Source organism: Chiloscyllium punctatum, chromosome 12, assembly GCF_047496795.1.
Source record: "Chiloscyllium punctatum isolate Juve2018m chromosome 12, sChiPun1.3, whole genome shotgun sequence".
In the NCBI taxonomy this organism is placed as follows: domain Eukaryota; kingdom Metazoa; phylum Chordata; class Chondrichthyes; order Orectolobiformes; family Hemiscylliidae; genus Chiloscyllium; species Chiloscyllium punctatum.
This window is the reverse complement of record NC_092750.1, coordinates 66,911,356-66,938,595: the sequence shown is the minus strand read 5'-3', so window position 1 is coordinate 66,938,595 and position 27,240 is coordinate 66,911,356. Positions and strand designations below refer to the sequence as shown.

Below are 27,240 nucleotides of genomic sequence, written 5' to 3'. Positions count from 1 at the left end.
CCGTAGATGTGGACTTCAGTAAGGTGTTCAACAAGGTTCCCCATGGGAGACTGATTAGCAAGGTTAGATCTCGCGGAATACAGGGAGAACTAGCCATTTGGATACAGAACTGGCTCAAAGGTAGAAGACAGAGGGTGGTGGTGGAGGGTTGTTTTTCAGTCTGGAGGATTGTGACCAGTGGCGTGCCACAAGGATCAGTGCTGGGTCCTCTACTTTTTGTTATTTACATAAATGATTTGGATGCGAGCATAAGTTAGTAAGTTTGCAGATGACACCAAAATTGGAGGTGTAGTGGACAGCGAAGAGGGAGACCTCAGATTACAACAAGATCTTGACGAGATGGGCCAATGGGCTGAGAAGTGGCAGATGGAGTTTAATTCAGATAAATGTGAGGTGCTGCATTTTGGGAAAGCAAATCTTAGCAGGACTTATACACTTAATGGTAAGGTCCTAGGGAGTGTTGCTGAACAAAGAGACCTTGGAGTGCAGGTTCATAGCTCCTTGAAAGTGGGTAGATAGGATAGTGAAGTAGGCGTTTGGTATGCTTCCTTTTATTGGTCAGAGTATTGAGTACAGGAGTTGGGAGGTCATGTTGCGGCTGTACAGGACATTGGTTAGACCACTGTTGGAATATTGCATGCAATTCTGGTCTCCTTCCTATCGGAAAGATGTTGTGAAACTTGAAAAGGTTCAGAAAAGATTTACAAAGATGTTGCCAGGGTTGGAGGATTTGAGATATAGGGAGAGGCGGGAGAGGCTGAACAGGCTGGGGCTGTTGGAGGCTGAGGGGTGACCTTATAGAGGTTTACAAAATTATGAGGGGCATGGATAGGATAAATGGACAAAGTCTTTTCTCTGGGGTCAGGGAGTCCAGAACTAGAGGGCATAGGTTTAGGGTGAGAGGGGAAAGATATAAAAGAGACCTAAGGGGCAACGTGTTCACTCAGAGGGTGGTACGTGTATGGAATGAGCTGCCAGAGGAAGTGGTGGAAGCTGGTACAATTGCAACATTTAAGAGGCATTTGGATGGGTATATGAATAGGAAGGGTTTGGAGGGATATGGGCCGGGTGCTGGCAGGTGGGACTAGATTGGGTTGGGATATCTGGACGGCATGGACGGGTTGGACCGAAGGGTCTGTTTCCGTGCTGCACGTCTCTATGACTCTATGAGACAAACAGTGAAGTGCGTGCTGCAGAGGGGCTGCAGAGGGGCTGCAATGGAGGCAGTTCAGAGGAGCTGAGGAGGGGTTGTTTTATGAAGAGAGAATGAGCAGTTTAGGCTGATACTCACTGGAGTTCAGAAGAAGACAGGAGGAGGTCTAACTGAGGGATGAAGATGCGAAAGGGGATTGATGAAGTAGATGTGGAGAGGAGGTGAGTTGGCTCAGTGGTTAGCACCACTGCCTCACTGCGCCAGGGACCTGGGTGTGATTCCACCCTCAAGAGACTGTCTGTGTGGATTTGCACAATCTTCCCTGTGTCCATGTAGGTTTGCTACGGTTTCCTCCCACAGTCTAAAGATGTGCAGCTTAGGTGTATTGGCCATGCTAAATTGTTCACAGTATTTAGGGATGTGTAGGTTAGATACATTAGTCAGGGGTAAAAGTAGAGTAATAAGGGAATGCATCTGGGTGAGTTACTCTTCCAAGGGTTGGTGTGGACCCGTTGGACTAAATTGCTGGTTTCCACACTCTAGGGATTCTATGAACCTAGAACAAGAAATCATAGCTTTAAGCTACGGAGTGGCAGATTTAAAATAAAGATGAGGAGAAATTACTTCCCTTAAAGGGTCATGAATCTGCGGCATCCACTTCCCCAGAGTGCAGTGGACGCTGCAACATTGGGTAAATTTTAAGGCAGAGATAGATAGATTTTTAGTAAGTAATGAAGGGCTGTGGGGACTGTGCAGGAAAGCGGGGTTGAGGCCGAGATAAGATCAGCCAGGATTATAATAAACGCAGAGCAAACTTGACGGGGGAGGTGAATGGTCTACTCATACTCCCAGTTCTTACGTTTGAGCACCATCTGTTCCAAAGACCGCCAAACTCTGGCTTTGTGGTTTATCCACTCTGTCTGAACCCTAAACTCTGTAGCCACGGCAACCTCAAGGCTAAATGTGTCAAACGTCCCCTCCAGATTCAGATACCTGGTTGCTCCTGGCACAAACTCTTGCCCAGACCACCAGAGTGGGCGGCACGGTGGCACAGTGGTTAGCACTACTGCCTCACAGCGCCTGAGACCCGGGTTCAATTCCCGCCTCAGGCGACTGACTGTGTGGAGTTTGCACGTTCTCCCCGTGTCTGCGTGGGTTTCCTCCGGGTGCTCCGGTTTCCTCCCACAGTCCAAAGATGTGCAGGCCAGGTGAATTGGCCATGCTAAATTGCCCATAGTGTTGGGTAAGGGGTAAATGTAGATGTAGGGGTATGGGTGGGTTACGCTTCGGCGGGGCGGTGTGGACTTGTTGGGCCGAAGGGCCTGTTTCCACACTGTAAGTAATCTAATCTAATCTAATCTAATCTAATCTGTAAGTCTGTGTTCCACCTTGGGGACGACGTAGTGAGATATAACTAAACAATTAGTGTCGTTACAATGGTGAATATCACATCGTAATTTCATCTGCCAGCCTTAGCTCAGTGGGTTTTTGGTAGGCAGTAGAAATAGAATATCATGGGCTCAAGTCACACTCACAGGCCTGTAAGCCAGGCCAATGCCATGTTCTGAAAGATATATCAACATTGCTATACAGCGCTGACATTTCAATGTGTTCACATTGAGGAACAAGGAATAAATGAGATTAGGGTGCAAATTTCCTCTGGCATTGTTAAACGTTGGAGTGGGTTTAAGGGCTTAACTGCCTTAATTCTGTTGGTGCTGGGGTGGTAGATCCTTGCTGAGAAAGATCGTTGGGATTGTCCCTCATATACTGGCCCACATTTATCACTGAAACAGATTATCGGCTCCTCACCTTTTATCTGTCAGAGCTTGCAGTGCACACAATGGCTGCTAGGCTTCAAAAGTACTGCATCGGCTGTGAGTTATCTGTTTCGGGATGGCCAGGAAAGGAGTTAAAACAATCCAGGTCTTCCCCTCCATCCCCCAGGAGCGATAATGCACTGGCAACAGTCTCACACAAGCACTGGCTGTGTGCAGTGTGGGTGGTTTAAACATTGAATCCCCTCCATACTGGATGTTATGGGACCATCCCTTGGTCAGTGCAGGTTATCTCAGCTCACAGGTTGTTTGTTTGCTGTTGGGATGGTCTTTGCCCAGAGATGGTTTTTGATTTGCGCACTACAGTAACAATCTGGGTATGCCTGCTGCTTGCCACACTCAACACTGCCCTCCCCCCACCCTACCTCCATGATTTGAATGATATTCAACCACCCCCTCCCCCCCCCCCCACCCATGTCCCCTTCCCAAGTCTGGAAACTCCTCCTGACTCACCACCCACCCTCCCAGTTACATCCCTCTTCACCAAGTCTGGGTAATGTACGTCCATTTGTACTGTCCCCCAAGCTCAATGTTTATTCCACAACATCCCATGCCCCACCCCTGCCACAAAGGATGATGATAGTTTGCAACTGCTTGACAGAAAGTGTGTTTGCCCCACCACCCCCCCCAACACAACACCCCCTCAAAAAAAAGGGCACCCACGAGGGGAAAGTCCAAAGCTTCACCGAAGCTGGCAAAGGCCCCAAAGCCTCACCTTGGCCGATGGAGACCATAAAGCCTCACCGAGGCCAACAGAGGCCCCAAAGCCTCACCTAAGTCAACAGAGGCCAGAAAGCCTCACCTTGGCTGACTGATGCCCAAAGACTGACCTCGGCCTTCAACGCATGGCTACAAACTTGGACAGAAAGTGGAAAAACAACAAGAAGAATGTAATTACCTCAATTTCTCTTAACAGTTCTGATTGTCCGCACGTTTCTAAGTCTTCCAGGGCCTGAGACCAAAAAGTGTCTTCCTGGTTCTGCTCGTGTCCGTTGTGGTTACTAAGGTATCTGTTTAACGTACGAACCAAAGTGTCAGTATCTTCAACTCTATGCTCCAGCACCATGGGGGCAAAGGCCACGCTTCTCTTACTGTCTGAACTGAACCGAGAGAGAGAGAGAGAGAGAGAGAGAGAGAGAGAGAGAGAGAGTGAGAGAGAGAGAGAGAGGGGGGGGGGGGGGGGGGGGTGGGGAGGCAACTGGGTGGGGGCAGAAAGGGAGAGGTGGGGTGCAAAACTGTAATTCTGCATGTGGACACTTGGAGAGAGAGGAGAACAGACAAAGACAAGGGAAGGCAAAGGAGTGAGGGAAACACAGTTCTGTTGGATTGTAGTGCAGGCAAGGATAAAGCCTTTGCAAAGACAGGGCGAGAGAGAGTGAGCTGGTCAGGGAACAACCAAGGAAAACAAAGAGTTCAGGGAAAATGAAACAAGACATGATGAGGAAACAGGTGGGTGATGAGGTATAGTGATACACAGAAGATGCAAAAGAGGGGGTGGGGGGTGTGGGGGGTGGGGGGGTGGGGGGGCAGCTGGGAGCCTCCCAGACGGTTAGTGAAGGCTGACACGCAAAGAGCTCAGAGCTGAGACACAGACAACCTGGGAAGAGAAAGAGAACAAAGACAATGTAACAGACCACAAGATGAAGGGAGGGAGAGACAATGAGGACAGTAAGAAACTGTGAACTTACACATTCGGACACATGCACACCTAGAGATCTGAAGATGGGAGCGAACTGTCAGATTGGAATAAGACCCATAGGTGTCTTCCTAATATCAAAAACTGCTGTCGAGCTTCACAGCACTGACAATGGAAGAACTGAAAGGCTGGTGAGTTGGGGAGGGGTGCTTAACGATTCACAATTATTGTATTTAATACTTAGAGATACAGGCACACAGAGTTCTCTCTTTAAGCTCTGAGAACTCTAGGTGCGCAATGATCTTTAGCTTTCTCTTCTATATGCATTAGAACCATTTCATTTCCCTCCTTCCCTCCCTGCTTACCCCTTCCACCCCCTCCCCTCACCCCTTTCCTCCCCCTCCTCCCCTCACCCCTTTCCTCCACCCCCTCCCCTCACCCCTTTCCTCCCCCTCCTCCCCTCACCCCTTTCCTCCACCCCCTCCCCTCACCCCTTTCCTCCCCCCCTCCCCTCACCCCTTTCCCCCCCTCTCCCCCCTCTCCCCCACCCCTCTCCCCCCACCCCTTTCCCCCCCTCTCCCCCACCCTCTCCCCCCACCCCTTCCCCCCCCTCCCCTCACCCCTTTCCCCCCACCCCTTCCCCCCCCTCTCCCCTCACCCCTTTCCCCCCACCCCTTCCCCCCCCCTCTCCCCCTCACCCCTTTCCCCCTCTCTCCTCTCACCCCTGCCCCTCACCCCTTACCTCCCCTCACCCCTTCTCCCTCCCTCCCCTCACCCCTTCCACTTCTCTACCCCCTCCCCTACCCCTACCCTCCCTCTCCTCACCCCTTACCTCCCCTCACCCCTTTTTTCCCGCCTTCCCTTGTCCCTCTACCCCTCTCCTACCCTCACCCCTTTCTGTCTTAGATGGCCTTGGGTGAGCGCTGGTGACTTGACCAACCAACCTTCCTTTATTTGAGAACTGTGGGAATGCAACAAATGAATCTCACTAACAAGAAGGACAGTTCTGAGCAGTTACCTCAATGTGCTTCCAGTCACAGCGATTCTAAGGATCCCCCAGCCGACCGTTTTCAGTCAGCACACCCCATCTCCCAAAATAAAATTAGCAATTAGTGGACAGGAGTGGGCTGTGATGCACTCTGTGGCCGAACAGCCATAGCCAAGACCCAAGGCGAAATCTTCTCTCCTGCCATCAGGAGAGAGGAGGAAATGGGCAGTGGACAACTTTCAAATGCGAGGTCTTGTCAAGGGAAGGAATAAGGGGCAAGCCATCCTCCAGTTGTCCGGCTGGAGGAGAAGTTTTGGGGGGTGTGGGTCTAACCAGTCCTGGCATCTCTTTTTTTCACTGCAACATTCAAATTTAAGCATTTGCGGGTTCAGACTCCACCATTCTGCGGGATAGCAGTGTGATGTCTATCATCACAAGCCACTGCCTGGTTTCAAAGTGCTGGAGGAGACGGTAACCTTAAGGATGCTTTTCTCTGAACAATGCTTCCCTCCGCATCTATCTCACAGCAGAAGATCAAAGACCCACAGAAGTCTTCACTCTTCAAATTATTTGTATCCTCCTTGTATATTACTGATGGTACAGGCAAAAGCATGAGATTAGCTCCCATACAAAATGGGGTTGCAGGGTATAGTCAGGAGTTTCTCCTAATTTTGAACCAGCTCATTTTTATACAACTTAGAACCAAGAGCTGAACCATAAAATGCAATGTCCTACAGGGCCTAGCTGGGTGAGGGGATGCACACAAGGAAGGTACATGTCATTCAAAGGATGGAGAAGTCATAGGAGGTGTGTAACCACTGTGTCAGTAACCAGCCAGCACACATTCTCAGACGATCCCAACACAACACAACACAACATATATACGTGGCTTCGATGAGTGAAGTGAATATAATATCTCCAAGCAATCACTCAAGGACAGGACAGGACAGGGGAGGGGGTTGGGGGGGTGGGGGGGGGGGGGGGCAACATTCCAGGTTATAGAAGTTTCAAATGTGATAGGGGGACGTAAGAGAAGGTGGGGTGTTGCAGCATTGATTTTTTTTAAAAAGGCCGTCACTGCAGGAATGAGGGAGAATGTCACTGAAGGCTCTTCAAATGAGGCCATCCGGGTAGAGATCATAAATTTTAAAAAGTGGCAATCACTTGGCAGGGATGAGACTACAGAACCTCTCAATGGCTGGAGGGAGATGGAGACCAATCACACAGAGGTGTGAGAGGACTGGTTGTTATAGCAGTAGGGGATTTCAACTTTATTGTTCATTCACTAGGATCGTCTTAACTTTAGAGGATTAGACAGGGTGGGATTTTTTATGTGGATCCAGGAGAGCTTTTTGTGTCAGTACTGATCGTCCCAGTGAAGCTAGAGGAGTACCAGACCCTCATTCCAGGGAATGAAGCCGGTCAAGTGGTTTAAGCTTCAGTGGGCAAGCGTTTTGGGAATGGTGACTATAACTCAAAGTTTCAAAGTTATAATGGATAATGCAGATGTAAGTGTCTAAATTGGGGGAAGGTCGATTTGAATATCAATACAGGGGATCTGGCAAACACAGGGTCGGAGCAGCTGCTTGAAGGTAAGTCTACTTTGGGAAGGTAGGAGTCCTTTAAATGTAGTACAGTGAGAGGTCAGGACAAGTGCGTTCCTCTAAGAATGAAGGGCAAGGGAAGTAAGTCTAGGGAACCCTGTGTGTCTCGGGATATCGAGAGTTTTATAAGGGAAAAGGAGAAAACATATATTAGGTACAATGCATAAACCAGAGGTCCTTCAGAAGTGTACATGGTGTAGGAGGGTGCTTTATAAAGAAATTAGGAAGACAGAGAGGTCGACAATATAGCATTAGGATTGAGAAAAACTCCAAAACATTTTACAAAGCACATTAAGAGCAAAAGGATAACCAGGGAAAGAGTGGGGCCTATTAGTGACCAAAGGGACAAACCGTGGGTGAGGCCTTGAATGAATATTTTTCATCTTTATTCCCAGAAGAGAAAGACTTTTGTGGCCATGGATTTCAGGTGGGATGGTGAGGTTCTAGAATGTATTAAAATTAATCAGAAGGAGGTATTAGAGGGCCTGTATCCCAGGGAGGTAAGGGAAGAGATTGCTGGGGCCCTGTCAGAGATATTTACTACTTCACTGACCACTGGTGACTGGAGGATAGTTAATCTGGTTCCCTTGTTCAAGAAAGGCAGCAGCGATAGGTCAGGTCATTACAAACCAGTTAGTCTGACGTCAGTGGTAGGGCAATTCTTGGAAAAATTCTGAGAGGAAGGATTAATCAACACTTGGGAAAAGCAGGAATTGGTCAGGGATAGTCAGCATGGATTTGTCAGAGGGAGTTCCTGTCTGACTAATTTGTTAAAACGTTTTTTGAGAATGGTCAGAGCCGAGTGGTTCAAGACAAGTTGGCAAACCAGATCCAAAATCGGCTTGTAAACAGGAAGCAAAGGGTGATGGTAGAGGGTTCGTTTTGGGCCTGGAAGCCTGTGACCAGCAATGTATCACAGGGATTGGTGCTGGGACCTTTGCTGTTTGTTCTGCACATTAATAACTTGGATGTGAATGTAAAAGTTACAATTCAGTAAGATTATAGGTGACACAAAAATTGGTGGGTGTTGATAGTGAGGAGGATGGTCTCAGGCTACACTCGGATACTGATCGACTGATCAACAATGTCAGATGGAATTGAATCCTGGTAAGTGTGTGGTGATGCACTTTGGGAGGTCTAATAAGGGAAGGACTTACACAATGAATGGTAGATCCCCAGGAGTACTGAAGAATAAAGGGACCTTGGTGTACAGGTCTGTAGATCCCTGAAAGGTGTCAGCACAGGTAGACAGGGTGGTGAAGAAGGCATACTGGATGCTTGCTTCCATTAGCTGGGGTGTAGATTATGACAGCAGGGAAGTCTTGTTACAACTACACAGAGCATTGGTTAGGCCATACTTGGAATGTTGTGTGCAGTTCTGGTCGCTACACTATTGGAAGGACATGAGTGCATTGGAGAGGGTGCAGAGGAGATTCAACAGGGTGTTGCCTGGGATGGAAAGTCTCCATTATAAGAGAGATTGGATAGGCTGGGTTGGTTTTCCTTTGAGCAGAGTAGGCTGGGTGTGGGTCTGTTTGAAGTATACAAAGTTATGAGAGACATAGACAGAGTAGATCTTGGTAATCTTTTCCCCATGGCAGACATGTCTAAAAATAAGAGGCCATAAGGTTAAAGTGAGGAGTAAGTGGCTTTGAGGAAATCTGAGAAAGATTTTTTTTTGCAAAGAGGCTGCTAGAAATGTGGAATGTGTTCCCCGAAAGGGCGGAGGAGGCAGGTACCTTTGCAACATTTAAGCAGCATCTGGGTGAGCCCTTAATATACCAGGGCACGGTAGGCTACAGACCAAGTGTAGGGAAATGGAATTGGTGTCGTTTGGTGCTTATTGATTAGCAGAGACATGATGGACCCAAAGGCCTGTTTCTACGCTGCATGACCCTATGACTCTAGGTTTACCGGTGACACCAAGTTGGGTGGGAGGCTGAGCTCTGAGCAGGATGCAGAGATGCTTCAGTATAATTGGGACAAGTTGATTGAGTGGGAAAATGCATGGCAGATGCAGGATAATTTAGACAAGTGCAAAGTTATCCACTTTAGGAGCAAAAACAGGAAGGCAGATTATTATCTGAAAAGGTGATAAATTCGGAATGGGGGGGTGGGCGGGAAGCGCTGAGAGGCCTGGGTGCTCTTGTGCACCAGTCGCTGAATGTAAACACGCGGGTGCAGCTGGCAGTCAAGATGATAAATGGTATGTTGGCCTTCATAGTGAGAGAATTTGTACATAGGAGCAGGGAGGTCTTGCTGCAAATGCACAGGGCTTGGTGAGATCATGCCTGGTGTGTGTGTGCAGTTTTGGTCTCCTTATCTGAAAAAAAGAATCTTGGAAATGGAAGGAATACACCAAAACTTTATCAGACTGATTCCTGGGACAGCTGAACTAATGTATGAAGACAGACTGGATCAGTTAGTGACCGGAGATTGAATGGCAACTCCCGTAAACCTATAAAATTCTAAGATGACTAGACAGGGTAAGTGCAGGAATGATATTCCTGGTGACTGGAAAGACAAAGTTAAGCCATTGTACAACTAGCAGATCGGATCTAAGCTTTGCATTCTTGCCACATCCAGTCGCGAATGGTGGTTGGCAATTAAATAACTCCATAACAAGCTCCATAAATATCTCCATCCTCAAAGATGGAAGACCCTAGCACATCAGTGTCAAAGATAAGGCTGAAGGTATGGATCCTGTAAGTGAAGACATTTTTAGTATGGAAGGGCAAAATGTGTCGGTGCAGGCTTGGAGGACTGAAGGGCCTGCTCCTGTGCTGTATTGTTCTTTGTTCATTCACAGCAATCTTCAGCCAGAAGTGCCAAGGGGATAACCCAACTTGGTCTCCTCCAGTGGTCCCCAGCATTACAGGTACCAGTCTTCAGTCAATTCAATTCACTCCACGTGATATTAAGAAATAGTTGGTGGAAGTGATACTGCAAAGGCTATGGGCCCTGACAACATTCCAGCGATAGTACTGAAGACCTACACTTCAGAGCTTGCTGCTCCCCTGGCCAAGCTGTTCCAGAATAATTACAGCACTCGCATCTTCCCAAACAATGTGGAAAATTGCTCAGGTTTGTCCTGTACATAAAAAGCAGCACAAATCCAACCCAGCCAATTACCACCCCATCGGTCTACTCTCGATCATCAGTAAAGTGATGGAAGGTGTCACCGACAGTGCATTTAAGAAGCACCCGTTCAGCAATAACCTGCTCAGAGACTCCCAGTTTGGGTTCTACCAGGGCCACTCAGCTCCTGACCTCAGCCCAGCCTTGGTTCAAACATGGACAAAAGAGCTGAATTCCAGAGGTGAGGGGTCATCAAGGGTGCACTGGACCACATGTGACATTAGAAATTAATGGAAATCAGAAGAGAGTCCCTGCTGGTTGGAGTTGTACCTGGCACATAGGAAGATGGTTGTGGTTGTTGGAGGTCAGTCATCTCAGGCACAGGATAGCTCTTCAGGAGTTCCTCAGGGTCATGGCCTAAGCCCAACTATCCTCAACTGCTTCATCAATGACCTATCATAAGGTCAAAAGTGTGTATGTTCGCCAATGATTAAACAACGTTCAGCACCAGTCGTGACTTCTCAGATACTGAAGCAGTCCATGCCCAAACGCAAAAACATCTGGACAATATCCAGACTTAGGCTGACAAGTGGCAAGTAACATTCATACCACACAAATGCCAGGCAGTGATCATCTCCAATAAGAAATGAACTACCATTCTCCCCTTGATATTCAATGGCGTTACCATCACTGAATGCCCCACGATCAACATTTTGGGGGTTACCATCGTCCAGAAACTCAAGTGGACTCAGCAAATAAACCAAGTGGCTACAAGAGCAGGTCAGAGAGTAAGAACACAGCAGGGATGGAGGGAAAGTCATTGATGAAGCAGCTGAAGATGGTTGAGCCTTGGACATGACCCTGAGGAACTCCTGCAGAGATCTCCTGGAGCTGAATGACTGACCTCTATCAGCCACAACCATATTCCTAAGTGCCAGGTATGACTCCGACCAGCAGGAACTCCCTCCTGAATCCATTTATTTCTAACACTGAACTTGATTGAATGAAATCTTGATGTCAAGAGCTGTCACTCTCACCACCCCTCTGGAATTCAGCTTTTTTGTCCATGTTTGAACCAAGGCTGTAATGAGGTCAGGAGCTGAGTGATCCTGGCAGAACCCAAACTTGGGGAGGGGGGGGGGGCGTCACTGAGCAAGTTATTGCTGAGCAAATGCTGATGATAACACTGCCGATGACACCTTCTATCACTTTACTGATAATTGAGAGTAGACAGATGAGGCAGGAACTTGCTTGGTTAGATTTTTCCTGCTTTTTATACACGGGGCAAAGCTGGGCCAATTTCAGTAGCTGTACGAGAGCAGCTTGGCTTGGGGAATGGCCAGTTCTGAAGCATAGGTCCTCAGGAACTTGGCTGCAATGCCTTCAGTACTTTGTACCAGATAACTAGTAAGCTGGACTGTACTTGTCAGTGGTGTCGAGCCAGACTAGATCAGCTTGAATCAGCACTGACAGGAAAGTGAAAGCCATCAGATAAATGGCAGCTGGGAATGTGACTAGAACCTATACAAGAATGACCTGATACAAGCTGTGAAAAAGCTTCTCCCAATTCTTGGAGAAATGCAAGGTTCAGGAAACACACAGCAACCTCAGTGCAAAAAGAACAGAATGGTCCAATAGGAACATGAGGATGTGCAGACTGTGAGATGGTTATTAATGTAAAAAGTGTGTGTATATGCACCTATGTGCAGGTGTGTGCCTGTCTGTCTTTGGGTGTATGTATCTTTGTATGCATAATTGTGTGTGCACGTGTGTGCGCGCGTGTTTTATGTGCAGGTGTGTGCCTGTATGTGTCTATGTACATGTGTATCTGTGTCTGTGTGCGTGTCTGTCTTTGGGTATATGTATGTGTCTGTGCGTGCACGTGTGTGTAAGTAATTTCTTCAGTTGCATGTTCAAGTGAAAAGGTGGTACAATGTGTCTCAAAAACAGAAGACCTGCTGGACACAGTCACAGGGAACAAAACCTCACCACTGAGTTTAAAAATTTCTGAGGGCAAAGATTCACATTTACTCTCCTCCAATCCTCTGGTTACAAATTAGCCCAGGAAAAAATGAAGTTATGTCTACTCCGACGTTGAGACTGAAGCTTGCTGAGGTGGCATGGGGGAGTTGTCCAAAATGGGACTGGAGATGGGTGAGGTGAAATCTGCCAACAGCCCAATTTCACTGGGGATCCAGCAGCTCGTGTGGGTGCCTCAGGTCAACCCTGCGATGCCAAACATGGAGGAATAGGCTTCTCAGTCCGTGTATCTTTCTTGCTCTTCCAGCCTGTTGTGTGAAGGATTGTACAAGGGATGACCAGTGCCCTTGGTGAGAGAGCTCACTGCCTCCGAGAGAGAGGAGGACAGGACCTGGAATGGGCATCAGCTCAACCCCACTGAACTGAAGTGGCCTTTGATGGGGGGTTCGGCAGTGGGGGGAAGGGGAAGGGATGAAGGTAAACACGGAGGGAGAGGATTTCCATCTCTCACCGAGCTGTCTTGTCCCACTCATCCTCGCTGAAACCACCATCTGTACAGGGGTAGCTCTTCCGACGACTGGCACGCGGTGCCGGGCTATTGTTCCGACTTGTGTCCTGCCACTCGTGAGGACGTGGCACAATCCCTGCTGTTTGGTGATGGTAGGAAGCTGTCAGGGTAAACACAGACAGGAGCCCAGGTTATAGTCGTGGAAACATTACACAATGTGTGTGGGGTGTTGGGGGGGGGGGGTCTCCAATCACTGACTACAGCACTGAAGGTTTCAGGAAGCTCTTCACCAGAAAGTATGTGAGCCGACTGACCATGTGATGCTGACAATAACGCCCCAGTTTAAAATAATGTAGACCACACTTTCCTGTTTTAAGTTTTAAGGCTTGCACAGCTGACTGCATTGCTGGTTTAGCTGTTCATACTGAGCTTGCATTTTTGCAGACAGAGGATCCTGAGGCTGGGTTTTGGCTGTTCAGCTGGTGCTGGGGATGGAATCGCGTAACAGAAAACGGGAGTTCGCTTTAGTTTTTAAAAATCCACAAGTTACAAATCGCGTTACAACTAAATCACACTTAAACGCACGTGATATGAGATCGACCTGTATAGCACAGTTAAAAAAGTCCCAAAGTGCTTTCTCAGAAAGGTTTTACAATTGCTGATGGTGTAGCCTACAGCTTGGGACAGAGAGAGCAAATCTGTGTGTTTTAAAAACTCACAGAGGTGAGATTTTGTCCGTGACTAAACTATGCTCCAGTTACTGTGAGACAGCGTCCTGACTCCTCTGTCACCCAGGGCCAACCTATGGGAAGCTCTGTGCTATACACACTCTCCCCAATCCCAAGAACAACTTAATGCTACTCTCTGTTTCCTGCCACCCAACCAGCTTCAGAGCCACTGTCCCTCTTTATTCCTTGGGCTTCAGCTTTGATTACCAGCTTGTTGTGCAGCTCCTTACTGAGTGCTTTTTCAAGATGGAGGTAGGTATAGCCCTCGTAGCTCGAGGGATCAAGGGATATGGGGGAGGGCATTGCAATCAATGGTCAGCCACAATCATATTGAATGGTGGAGCATGGGGGTGGGGTTTGAATAAGTTACTCCTGTCTCGATCTTCTACGTTGCTACGAAATCCATGCACAGCCTGCCAGCTTTGTTTGTCTGATCTTTCGCCCAGTGGGTAACTATCTCGGGTGGACTGGAACCATTTGAACCATCGTTACAGTTTTTCCAGACCATCCGATTCCTGTTTATCTGGGCTAGTTCCTTTCTCATCTCACTGGACTTTGAATTCTTTTCCCCCGAGTGTGAATCTAAACATCGTGGATGACATTTTCCAGTAAGAAGCGCTGGAGAATGGGCGTCCGACTCAGACTCACATCGGGACGCCATGGAAGACCCCAGTGTGTGGAACTACCCGGGAAGTGCAAGACCTCCAATGGGCGATTCCCCTGCCTCCTGCCATACTCTATCTGAAGAAAATAAGAAATAGGAAGAGTAGGCCATTCGGCCTTTCTGAACCACTCCACTCTGGAGTGGAATCCTGGCTAATCTCCCAGACCTACACCATTTTACATAGAACAGTAAGACCCCTCAGCCCACAATGTTATGCCAAGCATTTACCTTAATCTAAGATCTACACGCCCCTCAATTTACTGTCGTCCATGTGCTTGTCCAGCAGTCGCTTAAGTGCCCCTAATGTCTCTGACTCTACTACCACCGCTGGCCAGTTCCACACACCCACCGCTTTCTGAGTAAAGAACCTATCTCTGACATCTCCCCCAAACCTTCCTCCCATCACCTTAAAATTATGACCCCCTCGTGACAGCCATTTCTGCCCTGGGGAAAAGTCTCTGGCTATCTACTCTGTCTCTGCCTCTTACTACCTTCTACACCTCTATCAAGTCACCTTTCTTCCTTCTTCTCTCCAGTGTGAAAAGCCCTCACTCACTCAACCTCTCTTCATAAGACAAGCCCTCCAATCCAGGCAGCATCCTGGTAAATCTCCCCCACACCCTCTCTGAAGCATCTACATCCTTCCTATAATGGGGCGACCAGAACTGGACACAATATTCCACGTGTGGTCTCACCAGGGCTTTGTAGAGCTGCAGCAAAACCTCACAGCTCTTAAACTCAATCCCTATGTTAATGAAAGCCAACACACCATTTTCCTGCACTAACCCTGCATCTCTGAGTATTTTTGAAATGTAGAATCACAGACTCTCCGCAGTGCGGTTAGGGGACATTTGGTCCATCGATGCTGCACCAACCCTCTGAAGAGCACCCACCGAGACCCACTCCCCCACCCTATTCCTGTAACCCTGCATTTCCCATGGCTAATCTACCTAGCCTGTACATCCCTGGACACTATGGGTAATTCAACATGGCCAATCCACCTAACCTTTACATCTTTGGATTGTGGGAAGTAACCAGAGGACCTGGAGGAAACCCACACAGACACGGGGAGAATGAGCAAACTCTACACAGACAGTCACCCGAGGCTGGATCAAACCTGGGTTCCTGGCGCTGTGAGGCAGCAGCGCTACCCACCCTGCCACATGTAGAAATCTTTCAGTCTGGAACATTCTCGGCGATTGAACTTCTGACAGTCCTCAGAAACATATCTCAGAAATGTTGCACAGATTAAAACCCAATCTAACTGTTGGGTGAATGCATAACATACACCCATCCGTCTGCCTACCCCCGGCATTTGACTGACCCCCAGTAACACAACTACTCCTCCAACCATTTGACACCTCCTACCCCTGACTACCACAATCACCCAGCTCTGCCCCCACAACTACCACCCCCATGACAGTCCTGCCCACCCAAGTAGGCCCCACCTATCAATTACGTTCCCAGCATCCTGCTAAATACACCTCACCATCTGACTGTCCAACCAACTACCCTGACAATCTGACTAACCACTCACTCACTCCCATCCCAAACCATCTACCCGTTTACTAACTCCATCCTCTGATCTTCCAACTGGACATTTAAACTTGTCAATATATCAGTTAATGCCATAAAAGGAGGAGTATCCTGTCTCCCCCCAACTTTACTTTGATCTAAAGGATTCGCAGAGTGTCGCTGGGCTCTGGATTTCTGGGATGGCCCCAGCAGAAAAGGGTTGGAGAGGGTAAGGACAAGTGCCTCATTGGAAGATCTGAATATATCATGATTCTGATATTATGATCACTGTTTCCTAAATGTTTCACTGCTGAGACTTGAATTTGACTCACCTCATTCCCGAGAGCCAGGGTCCAGCAATGCCTCCTTCCTTGTTGGACCAGAGAGGTACGATATGGAAGCCACCCCCGCTCAGCCCTTCACAGTACTTCTATTCTAGTTTAGAATAATTAAAATCTCCGTTTATAACTAATCAATAGATTTTGCATGCCTCTGGAATTTCCTTACAAAGCTGTCTTTCCCAACAGCCGTTTGCCTATAGAATACATCCAATAGTGTGTAATCTCAAAATAGCTCAAATCAATTCCAACTGCAAAGCAAACACATTCTGCTTTTGATATCCTCCCTCTCTAAAACTGTAATAATCTCCTTAGCCAATTCTCCCATCCCTCCACCTTTCTCACCCAGTTTTCCTGCATACCTTTCAGCCAGAAATATGTAGTACCAAATCCTGAGTTATTTTGATCCAGGTCTTGATTCACGTGTTGCCATTATCTCATGTGAGCATTTGTGACTGCAGCTTGCCAACCCTAATTTCTGCATTTTAGTGCATTTATCTACTTGCACCGTAAACTTCATCTCTACCATTTCCCTTTCCCTCTTCGCCTAATCCTAAACGCTTAGACGGTCTCTCCCAATCCTTTGTGCGCCTGGTTTCACTTTATTGTGGCAAGCTGTTGGTTCCTGTTCCCTGCCATATTAGTCTACAACTTTCTCAACAGCTTGAGCAGACTGCCCCCGTAGGGGAGTATTCCCTGAGTACGACCAAAGCGGGGTCCTCCTGACTCGGCAGCGGAGCAAGGGACTCCTGGTTGCAGTGGGCCCAGGGTGGGGATTTCCTGGCACTGGTATGGCAGTGGCTGTAGTGTGTTCTGCCCGGAGAGCAGGGACCCCCAGTGTCACTGAGGCACCAGCAAATCCAGGGGCTCTTGGTTGCGCTCACACTAGGCCCAGAGTGGGGACTTATGGTTATTGGCGAGCTGGGGTCTCCAGGTTGTGGGGACAGTGTGGGTTCAGCGCAGAAGAGATGGTATCTAAACTGGGAAACTCCTACGTTAGCGCAGGTATCAGTGAGATGGTAGAGGTCTCTGTCAGTTACTGGACACTAGGTGCCAGCATTTAGTGGTTTGGAAAGACTGCTATTCTGAACTTTCTTTTTTCTAATTTATTCCTATGACCTGCAAGCCTGAACATTTTATTTCTTTAATTTACTAAATTTCTTTCTCCACTAAGAATTTTTCTTTAGAATCTGTACCTAAGTACAGTAATGTGGTAACGTGTAAACTTTCCACTGAATACTTTTGACAATAAAGCCAATTCAATTCAATTCAGCTTGGTCCTGGTTCAATCTGTCTGTCACAGCTAATTCCTCTCTCCCCCAGGATAAGTCTCACGTCCTACGCCGTGCTTGAACTGAGTCTATGTGTAACACTTGCAAACTCCTTGGTGTTGGCTGTGGCTCAGTTGTTAACACCCTCAGTTCCAAATCAGAAGGTCCAGAACCCCAATCCAAATTGACCTGGTCTCTCAGATCACTGTAAAAGATCCCACAACACGATTTCAAGGAAGTAGGGTGGCATGGTGGCTCAGTGGTTAACACTGCTGCCTTACAGCACCAGGAAGCTGGGTTCAATTCCTGCCTCGGGCGACAGTCTGTATGGAGTCGGCACATTCTCCCAGTGTCTGTGTGGGTTTCCCCCGGGTGCTCCGGGTTCCTTGCACAATGTGCAGGTTAGGATGTATTGGCCATGCCAAATTGCCCATAGTGTTCAGGGATGTGTCGGCTAGGTGTGTTAGTCAGGGGTAAACGTAGGGGAATGGGTCTGGGTGGGTTACTCTTCGGAGCATCGGTGTGGATTCATTGGGCCAAATTGCTTGTTTCCACACTGTGGGGATTCTGTGAAATGGCAGATGAGTTCTCTAAAGACAGAGAAGGTTAGAAACACCCAACAGATCTGATAGTAACTGTGGAGAGAGAAGCTGAGTTCACATTTCGAGTCAGATATGATTCTTCTTCAAGTTATTCACTCATGGGACATGGGTATTGCTCAGTCAGTATGTATTGTCTGTCCCTTGAACAGCTGATACATGATCCGCTGCAGTCCATGTGCTGTAGGTAGACCCACAGTGTTTCTCTCTCTCCACAGATGCTGCCAGACCTGTCGGATTTCTCCGAAACATGCTGTCTTTATTTCAGCATCCTGCAGTGTTTCACTTTAATTTCTGTGTTCTCCCTCAGGTCCTTACTGACATTTTCTCTCTAAAAACTGTACTGCATATCACACACAGGTCACCCCCTTTAAATTACCACACGGCCAATGCACAAAAAAAAATTACAGGGGCCACATGCTTCAAGAAATGTCTCGAACAGTTGAAGAAATAAATACACAGAGCATTGAGCCTGGATTTGATTTATCCCGGGCAATATTTACCCCTCGATCTATATTACCCGAAACTAGTCAGTTGAATATTATTACAATACTGTTTAATGGGAATCGCCTGCAAATTGGCTGCTGTGTTTGTGACAGAACAGCTAGGTCTACACTTCAAAAGTGCAACCTTGGCGGTGAGCTCTTTGGAATATGAAGAAGTGACTTAGGATGCTATGAAAATGCAAGCCTATCTTCTGAAATTGTATTTTTCCCCCTTCACACAGGCCTCTGACTGGCAGCAGCTCTTTCCCTTAAAGGAAGAGGAACAACCACAGGGTGGCAGCAAATACCTGCAGTGTGGTTCAGGCAGTTCGTGCCACCTCAGACCAGGCAATGGCTCTGAAACTCCCCTGGCAATGGTCCTCAAAATGTACATGGGTGGCCACAGCATCAGTTCAACTGGCCGACGATTTCAAGGAGAGTTGAAAGGTGAAACCAGCTACCATCCAAATCAATGTCAATATCCAAGGGCCCAAACACACCTTTCAGTTGAAACAACGATTTTCCGACACAATCCAGTCTTCTGTATTCACTCCTCTACAATGTGGGCCACTCAACAGAACGCCTACGTCCTGCCCGCAAAAAAGACCCTGAGCTTCCAGTTGTCTGCCACTTTAACACCCCACCATGTTCCCTGGTCTCAGGCTTGCTGCAGTGCTCCAGTGAAACTCAGCGTAAGCTGGAAGAACAGCGCCTTGCTTTCTGCATGGGAAGCCTGCAGCCTTCTACTCAATATCGAGTTCAATAAAGTTTGGGCGTGAGCTCTCCCATGTTCTTACCCCCTACCCCACACACTAAGCCTTGTAATCACACAATCTGCTATTCCGCACAATGCATTGTTAGCCACTAATAGTCTCCATTAACAGATATTCACCCTCCCAGCCAAATCATTACCCACTTGATTGTCTGTCCAACTGTTCTTAGATTAGATTAGATTCCCTACAGTGTGGAAACAGGCCCTTCAGCCCAACAAGTCCACACCCACCCTCCGAGGAGTAACCCACCCAGACCCATTTCCTGCTGACTAATGCACCTAACACTATGGGCAATTTTAGCATGGCTGATTCACCTGACCTGCACATCTTTGGACTGTGGGAGGAAACTGGAGCACCTGGAGGAAACCCACGTAGACATGGCGGGGGGGGGGGGGGGTGGAGAATGTGTAAACTCCACACAGACAGTCGCCTGAGGCTGGAATCGAGCCTGGGACCCTGGCACTGTGAGGCAGCAGTGCTAACCACTGAGCCACCATGCCTTTTCTCTCTTTGGGCTCTCGTCCCACCTATTGTTTACACTTTACCCCCTCCCCCCAACCTATCTCCTGCATATACACCCACAATTTCCAAGCTACCATCAGTTCTGGGGAAGGGTCGTTCCACCCAAAACGTTAACTCTGATTTCTCTGCACAGATGCTGCCAGGTTGGCCGAGCTTTTCCAGCAACCTCTGCTTTTGTTACGATCAAAATCAAACTGTGTCCTCCGTCTGCTGGCCAATCACTATCCAGGTCAAACTATCCAGGTTATCCACTTTGGTGGCAAGAACAGGAAGGCAGATTACTACCTCAATGGTATCAAATTAGGTAAAGGGGCTGTTCAGAGAGATCTGGGTGTTCTTGTCCACCAGTCAATGAAGGCAAGCATGCAGGTACAGCAGGTCGTGAAGAAGGCTAATAGCATGCTGGCCTTCATAACAAGAGGGATTGAGTATAGAAGCAAAGAGGTGCTTCTGCAGCTGTACAGGGCCCTGGTGAGACCACACCTGGAGTACTGTGTACAGTTCTGGTCTCCAAATTTGAGGAAAGACATTCTGGCTATTGAGGGAGTGCAGCGTAGGTTCACGAGGTCAATTCCTGGAATGGCAGGATTGCCTTACACGGAAAGACTGAAGCGACTGGGCTTGTATACCCTTGAGTTTAGAAGACTGAGAGGGGATCTGATTGAAACGTATAGGCTTATGAAAGGACTGGACACTCTGGCAGGAGGGAACATATTTCCGTTGATGGGGGAGTGCCGAACCAGAGGACACAACTTAAAAATACGGGGTAGACCATTTAGGACAGAGATGAGGAGAAACTACTTCACACAGAGAGTGGTGGCTGTGTGGAATGCTCTGCCCCAGAGGGCAGTGGAGGCCCAGTCTCTGGATTCTTTTAAGAAAGAATTGGATAGAGCTCTTAAAGATAGTGGAGTCAAGGGGTATGGAGATAAGGCTGGAACAGGATACTAATTAGGAATGATCAGCCATGATCATATTGTATGGCGGTGCAGGCTCGAAGGGCAGAATGGCCTACTCCTGCATCTATTGTCTATTGTCTATTGTCTATTGTCAAACCGGGATCCCTATCACCAACAGCCAATCATCATCCAGGTTAAAAAAGAAGCCAAAAGAACTGCAGATGCAGGAAATCAGAAACTGCTGGAAACACTCTGCAGGTCTGGCATTGTTGGTGGAGAGAAATCAGTTTCGGGTCCAGTGACCATGTTCTGATGAAGGGTCACTGACCCCAAAATGTTAACTCTGATGTCTCTCAACCTATGCTGCCAGAATCCTCTTGCAAGGATGCCTACCTTGAAGAAGCTCTCCTCCTCCCTCTACAAGGATTAGTATTCCCAGCGCTCCTCCCCCCAATCCCCTCCCCCCTACCTTTTATCTCAGCCCACCTGGCACACCAGCCTCATTCCTGAAGAAGGGCTTATGCCCGAAACGTCGATTCTCCTGCTCCTCGGATGCTGCCTGGCCTGCTATGTTTTTCCAGCATCACATTTTTCAACTGCGGAGTGTTCCAACAATTTCCGATTTTGTACCATGCACGTCAAACTGCGTCCCCTACCCCAACACGCGCAGCCAATCGCCATCAAGGTCAAACTGTGCATTCAATACCAGTAGCCAATCATCACCCAGGTCAAAATGTATTCTTTACCCAGCAGCCAACCATCACACAAGTCAAACTCTGTCCCTACCCAGTAGTGAGAAGTTTTCCAGCTTGGAAAAGAATTGATCTTCTCCCATTCCTCGGTTTCCCTGACCAATAAAGAGGCCACTTTGAATAGATCCTGGTAGAAACTGACTGAAACAAAAATGGTGCATCTCTCCATCCCTTTCCTCCAATTCCACAGGGAGATATCTAGGTTCCACTGAAGTTGCCTTTACAAGGTGGCTGAGACTGAGACCTCACATTAACAATGGTTTTAAATCCATGCCCCACCTCTCCTAGGCACCAAAGTAACAAAACGATCAAGCTCATGAATACGAACCGAATGTTGAAACAGGCATAATTGAGTCACACTATAAGCTCACCGTGGCTTCCAAAGGCCCCTTCCAGCCCTGAGCCATCCCATGATTCCATAGCACTGTCCATACTTGGAATGGTGTTTGAGTGGATTTTGGAGAGTTTGTTGGTCTTCTGAGAGTCAGGGAGCTCATCTTCAGGGTCACTCAGTTCACATACAGCACTGGGCTTCTTCGAAAAAGAACCTGGAAGAGAGGTTCCAATGTTAACCAAGACAAAAAGTTATTGTGTTGTTCATTCTCAGGGTAAGAGTGTTGCTGGCATTTATCATTCATCCCTAGGTACTCTTGAGAAGACAGCAGTGGGTTGCCTCCTGAAGTTTTCTGTCTCAATGTCACGAAGGTGTTGTAAGGAGGAGAGATCCAGAGTAGCCCCAGAAGGAACAGCATTATCTTTCCCAGTCAGAATGCTGTACACTATGGAGAGATTTAGAAAGGGATAGAATCACCCGAGGTGATTGAGGTATAAAAAGAAAGTGCTGGAGAAACTCAGCAGGTTTGGCATGATCTGTGCAGAGAGAAACAGAGTTAAAGTCAACAGACCCTCTATTTGCAGTTAACCAGAAATGTCAAGGGATGGGATCAAATTTAAACAGAAAGCATATAATCGAGCAAAGACAGGTGGCAGGTCATATGACAGGTGGCACGATGGCTCAGTGGTTAGCACTGCAGCCCCACAGCACCAAGGACCAAGGTTCGATTCCAGCCTCGGGCGACTGTCTGTGTGGAGTTTGCACATTCCCCCCGTGTCTGTGTGGGTTTCCTCTGGGTGCTCCAGTTTCCTTCCACAGTCCAATGATGTGCAGGTTAGATGGATTGGCCATGCTAAATTGCCTGTAGTGTTCATGGATATGTAGCTAGGTGCATTAGTCAGGGGTAAATGTAGGATAATAGGATAGGGGAATGGGTCTGGTTGGGTTACTCCTCAGAGAGTCGGTGTGGACTTGTTGCGTTGAAGGGCGTGTTTCCAGACTGTAGGGATTCTATGGTTTTATTTTTTATTCATTCATTCATGGGACAAGGGCGTCGCTGGCTACAGCATCATTGTCCATCCCTAATTGTTAAGAGTCAACCACATTGCTGTACGTCAGACCAGGGAAGGGTGACAGATTCCTTCCTTAAAGGACATTAGTGAATCAAATGGGTTTTTCTCACAATTGACAATAGATTCATGATCACCCTTAGATTTGTAGTTCCAGAAGTTTGTTGAATTCAAATTCCACCATCTGCTGTGATGAAATTCGAATCCAGGTCCCCAGAACATTACTTGGGTCTTTGATTTAACAGTCCAGTACCACTAAAGCCATTGTCTTATAAAAGATGCAAAGAATGACCAAAAATTAATAAAGAGGGAAAATTAGATCATGAGAGAAGGCCAGCCAGAAACGTAAAAACAGGTGGTAAGAGTTTCAATAAATTTTGCTCTTATAATAAACATTGCTCTTATAGAAAGTGAGACTGCTGAATTAATAATGGAAAATAAAGAAATAGCAGTTGAGTTTTGAACAGATATTTTGCATTGGTTTTCTCTCTAGACAATATAAATAACATCCCAGAAGTAATGGCAAGTCAGGAAATGGAGGGAGGGAGGAAATCAGCAAACTCTCAATCACCAGAGAAGTGGTCCTGAGTAACATGGTGGGGTTGTGGGAAGACAAGTGCCTAGCTCCTGATGGACTGTATCCTAGCTCTTATAGGAAGTGGCTCGTGAGATAGCTGATGCACTGGTTTTAATTTTCCAGAGTCCCCTTGATTTGGGGACAGTGCCATTAAATTGTAAGATTGCAAACATCACTGTTTTACTCAAAAACAGAGTGAGATTGAAATCAGAAAGTATGTGCCAGTTAGCAAAAGAGAAAATGTAAAAAGCCTCTACTAGTTATTGCAGAATACTTTGAAAAGTTCAAGGTAAACAGGCAGAATTAACAAGGCTCTGTGGAAAGCAAATTTGTAGGTTTGACCATTCTATTGAAATTATTTAAGGAAGTAACATGTCAATAAAGGGGAAACAGTGGATGTACTGTACTTAGATTGCCAGAAAGCATTTGATAAGGTACCTTATCAGAGGTTATGATGGAACATAAAAGCTCACGATGTAGGAGGTAGTATATTGGCAGGGATAGAAAATTGACTGGTTAACAGGAATCAGAGAGGAGGGATAAATAGGTTATTTTCAGGTTGGCGTAGTGTGACAAGTGGCTCGCCATCAGGATCAGTGCTAGGATCTCAACTTTCACCAATTCGTAGGAATGACACAGTATTAGTTGCCAAATTGGCTGCCAATACAAATATACAGTGAGGAAAGTAAGTTTTGAAGAAGACAAAGAGGCTAGAAAGGGATTGTGATAGGCTTAGGGAGCTGGCAAAGGTATGGCAAATGGAGTATAATGTGGGAAAAATAGGAAATTGTTCATTTTGACATGAAGAGTAAAAAGAAGCCTATTGTCTAAATGGTGAGAGATTACAAACTTCTGAGATGCAGAGAAATCTGGATGTCCTGATACATGACTCACAAAATGTTAGTATTATCACACATGTAATTAGGAAAGCTAACAGAATATTATTGTTTATTGTGAGGAGAATTGAATAGAAAAGATATAAAGAGCATCGCTGAGATTGCATTTGTAGGACTGCCTACAGTTTGGATACCTGATTTAAGGAAGGATGTAAATATGTTCAGAGAAGATTCACTGAATAATATAACGGGAATTGTCTTGTGTGTTGGACAGGCTAGGTCTGTACCTGCTGGAACTGTCTTATATCTGCTGGACAGGCGAGGTCTGTACCTGCTGGAACTGTCGAATGTGTGTTGGACAGGCTAGGTCTGTACCTGCTGGAACTGTCTTGTGTGTGTTGGACAGACTAGGTCTGTACCTACTGGAACTGTCTTGTGCGTGTTGGACAGACTAGGTCTGTACCTGCTGGAACTGTCTTGCGTGTGTTGGACAGACTAGGTCTGTACCTGCTGGAACTGTCTTGCGTGTGTTGGACAGACTAGGTCTGTACCTACTGGAACTGTCTAATGTGTGTTGGACAGACTAGGTCTGTACCTGCTGGAACTGTCTAATGTGTGTTGGACAGACGAGGTCTGTACCTGCTGGTACTGTCTTGTGTGTGTTGGACAGACTAGGTCTGTACCTGCTGGAACTGTCTTGTGTGTGTTGGACAGACTAGGTCTGTAGCTACTGGCACTGTCTTTTGTGTTAGACAGGCTCGGTCTGTACCTGCTGGAATTTCAAACAGTAAGAATTAACTTGATTGAAACATGTAAGATCCTGAGGGGTTTTGACAACATAGGTGTGTAGAGGATGTATCCTCTTGTGGGAGTATCCAGAATGAGGGGTCACTGTTTAAAATGTCAGGGGTGACCCATTTCAATGAGGTGAATTTGTTTTCTCGAACAGGGTTTTACATTTTTATAACACTCTTGATTATTTTGGAATACCAAAGCTCCATATCCCTCAATCCCTATATCCAAGAGGAATCTATCAGTCTCAGTCTTGAGAGATCCAATTCTCGCCCTGCCTCAGCATCTTTTTCCAGTGAGAGGGTTCCAAATTTCTACACACTTTCACGTAGAAAACTGCTTCCTGACTTCCCTGCTAAATAGCCTGGCTCCAAATTTAAGATCATATCCCCATATTTTTGATTTCCTATACCCACCCCAATCACATCCTATGAATATTTTAGACACCTCAATCAGACCACTCTCTGAACAATAAGCTAGTGTACAAGCTCAGTTGGTAGTAGGGAAGGCAAGTATAATGTTGGCCTTTATTTCAGAGTGGATGGATAAGGAGATCTAACTAAAGCTATATAAGGGACCGGTCATACCACAGGTGGAATGTCGGGAATAGTTTCGGTCCCAAAGGAAAGATATACTCATGCTGGAGATGGTCTGGAAAAGGTTCACTTGGATGACACAAAGAATGGAAGACCTATCTTATGAGCAGAGATTAAGCTTGTCAATAGAATTTAGATGAATGAGAGGCGACCTGACTAAAACAGACAAAGATTCTGAGGGGCTTGACAGATTAGATGCTGAGTGGCTGTTTCCCCTTGTGGGAGAACCTCAGACCAGAGGGTATCATCTCAGAGTAAGAGAGAATTAAGACCGAGATGAAGGGGAACTGTTTTCTCTCGGAGGGTAACAAATCCATGGAATTCTTCACTGCAGAAGTCTGCTGAAGCTGGGTGTTTGTGTATTCAAGGCTAAGACAGACAGGGCTTTAATCAGTAAGGGAATGAGTACAGATTATGGGAACAAGGTACAAAAATGGATTTAAGGGTTAACAGATCAGTCATGATTTCATTGAATAGTGGAGCAGACTTGACGGACCGAATGGCCTACTGCGACACCGACATTGTACGGTCGACCGAGGTGGAGCCAAGTTTACGCAATCTGCCCTTGAACTTTAGCCCCGGCGTCCCTTTCACCCTGTAATTCTACGCCCCGCACTCAATACTCACAGTCTGCTTGCTTCTTGATTTTCAAGGTCACTGTCTCCCCCGCCATTTGGAGCAGGTGGATGGCTTCGCTCAGTGGTTTGCCCTTAAGGCTTACTGTATTGATGGCTAATATCCTGTCCCCTATGTGAATGGCTCCAGTCCTGAAACCAGAAGGGAAAATTAGGCCAAAGTCTGTCTCTGAGTCCCAACTCCCGCGAACCAATAAATCATTGCAATGACAACTGCCTCCTTAGTCCAATGTCGGATGATCCATTTTCAAATGCACAAATCTCAGATGCATGTGCAGACTACTAACTGGGGAGGGGCTCTCCTTCTCAATAAAACATCAGGCACAATGGGCAATACTGCAAGGCTCCATCAGGTAGTGAGGGTCACTAGGCTCTCTAATCGGGAAGCCCACTGGAAAATCCCAGTCAGCCTTCATGGACAGGTTTTAATTAGTTCAGTCATGTGCCCACTGTTCTGATTGCCCTCAAAATTGAGTCCCAAGAATCAGTGGGATCCCTGCTAATAGGTGTGGTCTCGCCACTCAGTCCGACACCTGCATTGTGAAGACAGCAAGTGAAAGGTGAGGCTCAAAGTATGGATTTCAACCCCTCGTTCACCGACCCATTGTTCTCTCAGGAGTCCAACTCCCTGCAGCTCCCGGGCACGGTGGCTCAGTGGCTAGCACTGCTGCCTCACAGCACCAGGGACCTGGGTTCGATTCTAGCCTCGGGTGACTGGCTGTGTGGAGTTTGCACATTCTCCCCGTGTCTGCATGGGTTTCCTCTGGGAGCTCCAGTTCCCTCTCACAGTCCAAAGATGCGCAGGTTAAGTGGATTGGCCAGGCTAAATTGCCCCACCGTATCCAGAGATGGGCAGGCTACATGGGTTAGCCATGGGAAATGCAGGGTGACAGGGATGGGGTGGGTCTAGGTGGGATGCTCTTCGGAGGGTCAGTGTGGGCTCAATGGGCCAAATGGCCGACCTCCAGACTTGCCAGCAGGACGCTGACAGGAAAACTTTGGCTGGGCCCTTCAGAAGCGAAGCTTGCCACTTTATTCGGGTTGGGGCTGTTTAACGGCCACTCCATTG

At 47.3% G+C, this 27,240-nt stretch overlaps 1 protein-coding gene across 7 annotated transcripts in view; it reads right to left on the bottom strand.

Annotated features, from left to right (window-relative positions):
• The window catches only part of grip2b (glutamate receptor interacting protein 2b), a 334,440-nt gene that overhangs the window by 17,222 nt on the left and 289,978 nt on the right, over positions 1 to 27,240 (bottom strand). For all 7 annotated transcript variants that reach the window (XM_072582688.1, XM_072582694.1, XM_072582689.1 and 4 more), the window contains 4 exons: positions 26,164 to 26,303; positions 21,703 to 21,879; positions 12,789 to 12,945; positions 3,890 to 4,001 (listed from right to left, as the gene is read on the bottom strand). In XM_072582688.1, the coding sequence (XP_072438789.1) occupies positions 3,890 to 4,001; positions 12,789 to 12,945; positions 21,703 to 21,879; positions 26,164 to 26,303 (586 nt within the window). The remainder of the gene's footprint in view (positions 1 to 3,889; positions 4,002 to 12,788; positions 12,946 to 21,702; positions 21,880 to 26,163; positions 26,304 to 27,240) is intronic.